Source organism: Carcharhinus amblyrhynchos, unplaced genomic scaffold (assembly GCF_965287045.1).
Source record: "Carcharhinus amblyrhynchos unplaced genomic scaffold, sCarAmb.v2.hapA scaffold_73, whole genome shotgun sequence".
Lineage (NCBI taxonomy): Eukaryota > Metazoa > Chordata > Chondrichthyes > Carcharhiniformes > Carcharhinidae > Carcharhinus > Carcharhinus amblyrhynchos.
The window spans coordinates 903,011-912,969 of NW_027649813.1; the positions used below are offsets into that span (position 1 = coordinate 903,011).

A 9,959-nucleotide genomic window follows, 5' to 3' on the forward strand; every position below is an offset into this window, starting at 1 on the left:
TCTCAACAATCCCCATCCCACAGCTTTCCTCTCCCTTGCTGAACATGTCCTCTCTCTCAGAACAATTCTCCTTTAAGAGATCTCACTTCCTGCAACTAAAAGTAATGGCTTTAAATTATTATTTCACATTGGAATGTATCTCCTCTATATATTCTGAAATATTCCTTTAAAGATCTACCACCACCTCTGGGGATCTATCTTTTATGCACATTTGCTATTTATCATTATCTAGCTCTGCTTCCATTGCTACATGATTGCCCTTATTTATGGTTAAAACACGAAACTTTGGTGCACTCTTCTCTCCCTAAAACTGAATTTAAATTTCAAACGTGTCATGGTTGCTGCTACCTAGAGATACCTTCATTATGAGTTCATCAATGAACATTTTCTCCCTGCACTATACCAGCACGAGTATAGCCTGCCCTCTGGTTGGTTCCACGATGTGCTGTTCTAAGAAATTATCCCACAATTATTATCTGAACTTTTCAGCTATGCCAATTTTTCCCATCCACTGTTTTCAATCTCATTGTAGATTCAAAACATCCCTGATTATTATAACACGGCTCTGACAAGCTCTCATTATCTCTTCTTTTATCGACTGACCTCCTGAGTAGTACCAATTACGGGGCCGTACACCACTCCCACAAATGACTTTCACGTTTATAATTTCTCACCACAAGGACAGTTGTATTTACACCCTGAGTTGCAGACCTTAGGTCAACCCTCTGTAATGTGCATCATTTATTTAGCGAACTACCTCTCCATCTTTTCTCAACTTCCTATCCTTCCCAAATATCACATTGCCTTTCCATTCGATGTCACCCTGTCGCCATATCTTTGCAAGTTATTCATTTATATTCGTGCTTTCAGCTCATCTGTTTGCCTTAAATGCGACGTACAGAGCCTTACGTTTTGCCATTTTATTATTTTTATAGCATCTAGTCTTATCTGCTGGTTTACTTTTAATTTGTAGTCTCTGCTCCTTCCTGTCACGGTCTATCAGTTCCGATATTAATACTTTTTCTGCCCTGTCTCCACTCTTTGGTATATCAGAACTTCCCAAATTCGATCCATTGCCCCTATATTTAGTTTAAAACTCTCTCTCTCCCTCTCTCTCTCTACTTCCCTTATTCTGCAGCTTAAACCATCAGCCCCAGCACAATTCAGGTGTGGGCAGTCCCAACGGAACAGATCCCACTTTTCCCAGTACTGCTGCCAGTGTCCCATGAATTGAAACCGACTTCTCCCACACCGGTCTTTGGGCTTTGCATTCATCTCCCCATTCTTATTCACTCTGTGCCTATTTGCATATGGCTCACACAATAAAGCAGAAATTGTTACGTTTGAAGTTTGTGCCTTAATTTGATGCCCAGCTCCTCAAGCTGACTAAGCAGAAAGCCTTTCCTCGTCCTGCCTATGTCATTGGTACCTCCATGGAGCACGACCACTGGATCTGCAAGTTTCTTTCCTGCCCCGAGCAGATGTCCGGTTCGCTGTTACTGGGCAGGAAACACATCCAACTGAATTGTGTCTCTTTGCTGCGGTGAAAAGTGTCCATTCACCTCGCTCTGCTGCTCTACTACATACTGATGTGCTCCCCTCACATTTGAATGGCACCTTGCTCCCCTGCCCAGAAGTCTATCCTCGGTCACGTTGGTTCCAATGAGGCCCAACGCAAACTGGACGAGCAGCATCTCATCATCCGATTGAGCAGGTCGGCACTCAACATTGAATTCAATAATTTTGCACTATAACCGTTCTCCGCCATTGTGAATATTTTTAAACCTGTAACTATTTTTGTGCCAGGGTAAACCCTCCCCTCCTCTACCGGGCCATCCGTCACTCGTTCTTTAGCATTATTTTCAGTAAGGGCACTGACTTCTGTTCTTCCATTAACATTTTCTGCTATATTACCTTAACACCGCTGTCAGCTCTTTGTGTTGTCCATCACACTGCCTCTGTCTCGCACTCTAAACAGATGTGCACTACAATCTCTCCGAGCTCCCATCTCTCATTGGCTGTCCATCTGCTCCAGCTGCCCCTCTCTCTCTTAAACAACATATAACCCATCACATTTCTCGCCGACTCGAAAACTTAACTCTCTTTCTCTCTGCACAGATGCTGCCAGACCTGCTTTCGCGGCACTTTCTGATTTTATTTCTGTAGACTTGTTCTGCAAATAAACATTCCAAGAACTGGGCGGTAAGCGTCTCCCCCTTAGAGCTCCCTGTCAGCTGTGAATCAGCTCTGGGTCAAAAAGTGCTGGGATCGAATCTCACTCCAGATACCTGGGACATCACCAAGGTATGTTATGAGATTCTGTTCTTACGATAATCCATATGTATTCTGACTTTGCAGTTATCACCCCGCTGTCAAAAACCCCATTGGTTTCCAGGCGCTGTGGGAGTCCCCGGGTTTGGGGACATGCACCATAAAAACACAACACTTAACTGTGTAACCAATAAAACCGAAAATCACAGCCAGAACTCATCTAAATATCTTTCTAGTATTTGTCATTTTCTTGACAAGTGCAGTACTCTCTGCTCCAGGGGGACCTGTACATCCATTCATACAATTCCTTGCATGGATCTGGAACATTCACCGTGTTTCACCACAGGGTTTGTAATCGGCAGCGAGTTCAGACTGGAGAACAATGCAATGGGATCTCTATCCCGCCCATCCCCGTCTCCTCCCTCTCTCTCGCTCCACTGTCACCATTCTCCAGTGTCCAACTCACCCCCGAAAGAGTTCAATGATTCCCCTCCGGGCTCTAACCCTGTTTCTCCTTCACACTGAGCGAAGAGTTAACAACCCGCCTGACAGTCGAGAGGACAGAGATTAATTTATAATAATATTTCCCTGTGTATTACAGTGAACGTCATCCGGAAACCGCGTACCTGAAGGTGTTCAGGAATGCAGGCACATCCCACAGTTAAACCGGTTTGAATCAGGAAGTGCTGAGAGTGAACATGGCTTCGAAGCAGCTGGTCAAGAGTTTGAGTGAGGAGACAACTTGCCCCATTTGTTTCGGTATCTTCACTGATCCGGTAACACTGGATTGTGGCCATAACTTCTGCCGCTCCTGTATCACCCAGTGTTGGGAAAAGGATATAACTTCCTGTCCGGAATGTAGAGAGGAGTTTCCGGAAAGAAACCTCAGGGTAAATTGGGCCTTAGCGAATCTGGCCCAGCAAACTCGACAATTAAAGCTGAATCCGAATGAGAAGGAAAGTTAATTTCACTGTGGGGAACATCAGGAAGAACTGAAGCTGTTTTGTGAAACTGACCAGAAATTGATCTGTTACACTTGTAGAGATTTGCAGGAGCACAAATCTCACAACTTCATGGAGATTAAAGAGGCTGTTGAAAAATACAAGGTAAAAGGGAAAATATTTATAAACTGACGTTTTCATCGCATTTTCCTGCTCTGACACTTTCATTCTGTGATTTTCTCCCCCAATCCCAGGATCAGCTCAAATCTTCCTTAGATTTTCCCACAGAGAAGAAATTGGCAATTCTAGAAACAGAACAGAAACAACAACGAAAGATTTCTGAAGTTAGGGTAAGGTCTGTCTGTGCTGGTTTTCTGGGATCTCGGTTAGTTTTGTTCCCTTTATCGCGGGACATTAATTATGTCTCACATTTCATTTGGTAGGAACAGTCGAACTGTCTGCAGACCCACATCACATCCTAGTTCACTAAAATGCACCAGATTCTCACTGAGAAAGAGCAGCGATTACTCGGAGATCTCAGGGAAGAAGAGGAGTGGATTCTAGAATCAATGGAGAGAAACCTTCGAGAGATTCAGGGGAATTTAAGTTCAATTGAGGAGAAACTCTCAAAGTTGCAGAAACAGATGGAGCAAAAAGACGAGCTGATATTTCTGAAGGTGAGGGAATATATTGTGGCTCAGTTCAGGGAAACTTCACACAGTCACGAAATAACTGACGATAACTGTGAAATTAATACAGAATTTATGGAAAAAATAGAAAGCGAGTGTAACAATTTTTGACAATTCTTATTCTCTGCAGTTGTCACAGTATTAATCCCTCGTCACTGCCAGCAGAATTTCAGGAATACCAGCAACTTCCCCGGAATGAGTTGTCCTCACCTGGACATTGGGTTCCGATTACTTCCTGGTGCCTTTAGTGCCATTTTCTACTGGTTTTGACATTGTAATTCAGTTCCTCACAGCACCGGGCGCCCGGGTTCGATTCCTGCCCTGGCTGAATGGGTGGACTTTGCAAGTTCTCCCCGTGTCTGCGTGTGTTTCCTCAAGGTGCTCTGGTTTCCACCCACACTCCAAAGATATGCAGGTTAGGCTGATTGGCCATCGTCAATTACACCTTCGTGTCCCAAGGTTAGGGGTTTAGAGGCGTAGGTACGTTTTTTTTATGGGATAAACTTGTGTAAGAATTAATGTAGTCTCGATGGCCCGAATGACCTCCTTCTGCACTGTGCATTCTTTATGATTCCCTGATTCGATGTTGTGGGTTTGTCTAATACAGTGGGTGAGAGAGTCATTCGTCTTAACTGGGATCTAGAACCTTATATTATCAACTCTACAGCACATGGGGGAAAAAAATCCTTTTATCTTGTCTGTGCTGGCTCAGTGAAAGAGCTTTCCAATTAGGTTCACTCCCACATCTCTTTACTCTGATTGGAAACAAATGTTTCCTTAACAAATATATCGAAGTACTTCTTAAAATTATCAATGAATCAGTCTTCTCCTTCGTGTCAATCAGTTAGCACGTTGCAGATTATCACAACTCATTGGATAAAAGAAAATTTCCTGTCTTGCTGTCCAATTATCTGGAATATTTGTATACCTACCCCTCCACACCGCCCCCCCCCCCCCGCCCCCCCGCCACACCTCCAATCTCTGTGTTACCGGGTTCTGCTTCAATTGTAGTACTTTGTTTATGTTGTCTTTCGACATTCTTCTTTGCAAAATGTATCGCATTACACTTCCCGACTAAATCATATCTGCTCTGTGTCTGCTCACTTCTCCACCCTGTCTATCTCCTCCTGAAGTCTGGTACCATCAGCCTCAATGTTTGTGTTTATATATTTCAGGAGGAGACTTGACGAAAGAGAAGGTAGGACATTCTTTTTACTAAAACTTTAAAAAGGTTTGGTGATAAACATTCAGAATTGTGTTGCAACGATTCGGACTTCTTTCCTTTTCTCAGTGCCTAAATTATATTCTTGATTTTCTACTCACAAAGTCACGCTGACTGTTCCTAATCAGTCCTTTCCTCTCTAAATGTCTGCAGGTCCTGTCTTTCTGCATACCTTCTAACAACTTACCCACCACAGACCTTAGGTTCTTCGGCCTGTAATTCCCACGCTTTTCCCTGCGGCCCTTCTTAAACAAGTGAGTGTGTCTGAAGCTTGGTGGATGGCCAATTTGCCATCCTCCAAATTTCAGAGTCACTCATTCAATCCCACACACACTCACTCAATTCCACACACACACACACACACACACACACACACAAAATCCCACACACATTCACTCATTCCCACACACACAGACACACACTCTCTCTCTCACACACACACGCACACAAACACACACACACACACTCTCAGATCCACACATGCACTCCCACACACACTCACTCCCACAACACTCACTCCCCCACACGCTCCCCAACATCAACACGACTACATACACTCAGTCATCTCCACTAATGTTCATACACACACTCACTTACTCACTCCCACATGCTCCCTCATACATACACACTTGGTCAGATCCCACTTGTGATAGTGTGGTCACTAATCTGTTATCAGACTATGAACCGTTCTCTTCAAATGAGTGTTTCCATTCTGTGTTTTTGTATTTCCAACTTATGTTTTGCTCAGTTATAGGCACAAGATTAATCTTTCAGTTTGGGATACATTCTCTCCAACAGGAAGAGTGCTGGCAGTTGGGAATGTTGGAATAGCTTAAACACTGAAATCCTTACTAAAATATTGTAACGAAGATGAATTTTTCCACATCATTTCTTTACATTTACAGGATCAGTGATGAATTTCAGCAACTCTGTGTAACAGATGCCGGCCTGTCTTTTGGAAAGTTCAGAGGTCCTTTACAGTACACAATGTGGAGGGACACGATCAATTCCATTAACCCCAGTAAAACACTGATTTTTCCTGATTATAAATCCAGATGTGAAGAGACTAAAGGGTGTCCGAGGTCCCGGATTAAATGCTCACATTTCCGCTTGTTAATTCCTAGAATCTGTCCATTGTCATATTTTGCTTCCTGTGGGTTGCTCTGGGTAAGTGTCTGAAGCCATCATGTGTCAAATTAGTGAGGAGTAGTTCTGCTGACTTTTTAAGCATCCTATATCGGGAAGACATCAAAGCATGAGAGAACCTGAGCCAGCTGGAGCTAACCTGTAATGATGAATGAGGCACATTAGACAAGTGAAGGAGATGAAGAAACTGCAAGTCTAAAATAAATAAGGAGAAGTGTGATGATTTTATTGAGGAATTGAAGCATGATGGAGAAGATAAACATCTACGGTTTTAACACAGTCACAGCGTCAATAACAAACTAAGGATATCCTCAACCTTGCAATAGGGAAGGTGATGAGTCCATTTATATTGAGTGAGTTTGACTTTATGAGTGACTCCAGAGATCAAGCAATTTGTGAAAGCAATGCTCTCTCTTTGATCAGAGGTCCAATCAAACCCCGAGGTCGGGCTTCAGTTCCAATTTTGCTGGCCAGTTTTCCACGGGTTTGCAGTGAGGGGAAGTGCTTGGCAGTCCTTGAGGAAAGGGCGAAGTAGAGGAAAACCATCGACAACCCGGGGTGGGGTGTGGGTGGTGCCAGGATTATGGAATATGGTGGGTGGGATGACGAGACAGGAAGTAACATAGCGGCGAACAGCTTTGTGAGCAAATAACTCACCTTTTGGTCACATTGACATCATTGCAAAAGTAAAAAAGAGGAATTTTCTCTGTTTTAACGTAGGATATTAGAAATCAATTTGCGAATAGTAAAGGCCCTGAAACAGCATGATGATGTTGTTTTCGGTATAAATATTGAGCAGGAAACAGAGGGAGACTCCTTACATCATTTCCGATGGGAGTTTCCAGTGGTCCCTTTCAGACCAGTGATTAAACCATTGTATAGACTGTTCATCTGGGTGGGGCATCACCATTCAAAGGAAGATCTAGATTGTATTGAGTCTCCAGTTATAGCAAATGTCTCCAGTTTGGATAGAGAATGAGGCTTCTCCTTGTGTTTAGTGTAGGAACACTGGATAACTATTTTGTTGCTGCCACGTAATTGTGGGTGTTTGATGACATTTGTGGGAAGCAGGTAGGGAGTACTGTGTGTGAATTTAGTCTCAGGGTTGCTCCGATTAAGGTTTAAATCGGGGACATCCTGCAACGTAAATCATTCCCAGCCATTTTACCTGGAGGGTATCAAAGTGAATGTGTAAGTGTAAACGTTGTTCATCTCGCTGGCGTATTTTGAAGAGATTACAGAGAGGGCCGATGAGGATAGTGCTGTAGATGTGGTGAACAGTAAATTGACTTCAAAAAAGCGTTTGGAGAAATAGTTTCGTCAGAAAAATTGTTGCTAATAGAACATAACGGACAATATACACAGGAATGAAGAAGTGGCTGAGCGTCAGGAGACAGCAGTTGTCAATAGATGTTTTTCAGGCTGCAGGAAGGTTTATAGTGGACTTCCTCAGAGGTCAGGATTATGTCCCTTGCTCTTCTTGAAATATATTAATGATCTATATCTTGGTCTCCAGGGCACAATTTCAACATATCTGCATGTTGTGAAGCTTGGGAGTTTTGTGAACTGTGAGGTTAATCGTGGAAAACTTCAAAAGGGCATGAAAATAGTGGAGGATGCACATGTGAAAGACGAAACTAAATGCAGAGAAATGTGATGTGATTCGTTTTGCTAGAAAGAACAGAGAAAGACAACATAAAAAAACATATAGTTATGAAGAAGTTGGAGGAGCAGAGTGTTATGGGTGAACATGTGCATTGGTAATTACAGGTGACAGGACATGCCGAGAGTATGGTTCATAAAGCATACAGTATCCTAGACTTAGTGAAAATCTCCCGTGATAAAAGCCTTATTGCATGATTGACATATAATGAACGTTGTAAATATTGACTGCAATTGTACTTGTAATGGGTAACATTCATTATTGGAACAAACTGATTTTTTTGCACTTAATATACTGTCAGCTTTCAAGAGTAATCGAATATGCTCTTATAAATGTTAGGAAACAAATATTTTGTGAAAAGTGATACGATTTTGTTTGGCTGCTTCTTGACATCCACAGGGCAGTTTTCCTAATGTTGGCAGAATTCCCTCGTGAGGAGGAGTTTGCAGTATTAACTGGACAGGTTGTTTCGCTGGTGTTTCTGCTTCGGAGGTTCATGCTGAGTGATCCGTCCAGTTTTATTTTAATCACTCTTACTGTAGCGGTTTGACACAACGATATCTGGGCCATTTCTGATGGCAGGGAAAAGTCACCCACATTGTTCAGGGTCTGGACTCACCGGCAGACTAGAGCAGATTTCAATAGAATGGAATATCCGGTGCGTCACAGAACAAATGTTAATCCACCTGTTCAGTGCCGCCGTCTATTTCCAATTTTACCCCCTCTCTCTAAATCACTGACTGTGTTATTTTAACTTTCCCCCAGCTCCAGCCTCTCTGACTCTGGATCCGAACACAGCGAATCCCCGGCTCATCGTGTCTGAGGACCGGACCAGTGTGAGACTCGGAGACAAACGGCAGCCACTCCCTGACACCCCGGAGAGGTTTGATCCCTTGAAATATATCCTGGGATCAGAAGGATTCATATCAGGGAGACATTACTGGGAGGTGGGGGTGGGGGAGAAGACAGAGTGGGAAGTCGGAGTGGCCCGAGAGTCTGTGGACAGGAAAAGAGTAATCCTCCTGAGCCCTGAGCCCGGGTTCTGGCTAATGGGGCTGATACCTGCAAGAGGCCATTTCGCCATCAACTCCCCGCATGAGATCCCCCTCACTCCAAGTGTGAATCCCCGGAAGATCGGGGTTTTCCTGGACTACGAGGGTGGACAGGTGTCATTTTACAATGCGGACAACATGTCCCATCTCCACACTTTCACCCACACTTTCACTGATAGAATCTTTCCCATCTTCAGTCCAGGATCAAACATCGGTGATTATAACCCAACACCGCTGACAATCTGCGGCATTAAAGGTCTCTAACAGATCCATCCCATCATTTCACACCGTCTCCCTGCCTCCTGCCAGTATGGGTCTCAGTCACGTGTGGAGACAGAAGCCAGGTTAACATATTTTGGGTATAAACCCTGTATGAGAACTGGGAACTGAAAGATCAGCAAGGACCCCTGTTGGGCTAGGGGAAAGAAGGAAAGGAAGGGAAGAAACAAATAGAAACTCATTGTCGAGAGGAACTTATTGGTTTGAATGAGCTGTGAACTGCAGGAACCCGTTGACCTTCCTGCTTGTAATGTTGTTCTAATGGCGGTAGGTGGCGATAGATCACCGTGTTTGAGATGAATCAGTGCAGTGATTCTCAAACTGGGGACTGGGGAATCTTTACAGGAATCAAGGAAACAATTCCAAAACCAAAAAGAGGAACATAAGGGGGAAGAGGAAATGAAAGTGAAAAATCGCAGACGTTCCAGTTCACATGTATTCGTAGATTTTGAGGGACAGACAAAGAGATAAAGACGTAAAGGGAAGCGTAAGAGAGTGGCGAAAAAAAAAACCATGTCCCGCTTTGTATAAATTCCCAGTTGTCAGTATTGTTCTCTGAGAACACCTGTCAGCATTTCCATCCCAAACTTCCCAAATTCCCTCCACTCTTCAGTGTGATTGACAATTTCGGCTGCCATGGTTTTCAGCGGTGAGTCTGACATTTACTTTGGGTAGGAGGGGAGGGGAGGGGAAGAG

At 43.6% G+C, this 9,959-nt stretch overlaps 1 protein-coding gene across 1 annotated transcript; it reads left to right on the forward strand.

Annotated features, from left to right (window-relative positions):
- The first annotated feature begins 2,969 nt into the window (after positions 1 to 2,969).
- LOC145337773 (zinc-binding protein A33-like) lies at positions 2,970 to 9,398 on the forward strand. Its single transcript, XM_080182620.1, has 5 exons — positions 2,970 to 3,161; positions 3,258 to 3,377; positions 3,467 to 3,567; positions 6,029 to 6,144; positions 8,698 to 9,398. Exons 1-5 carry the CDS (start codon positions 2,970 to 2,972, stop codon positions 9,246 to 9,248), a joined length of 1,080 nt encoding a protein of 359 aa, XP_080038746.1. The 3' UTR covers positions 9,249 to 9,398.
- Positions 9,399 to 9,959: the final 561 nt, after the last annotated feature.

Excerpts from the sequence above, each read along its gene's own strand:
- LOC145337773 (XM_080182620.1), top strand. The coding sequence starts at position 2,970 with ATGGCTTCGAAGCAGCTGGTCAAGAGTTTGAGTGAGGAGACAACTTGC. Across the intron at positions 3,162-3,257 it reads TTCCGGAAAGAAACCTCAGG|GAAGAACTGAAGCTGTTTTG; the intron begins GTAAATTGGGCC and ends GGGGAACATCAG. Across the intron at positions 3,568-6,028 it reads ATTTCTGAAGTTAGGGTAAG|GATCAGTGATGAATTTCAGC; the intron begins GTCTGTCTGTGC and ends TTACATTTACAG.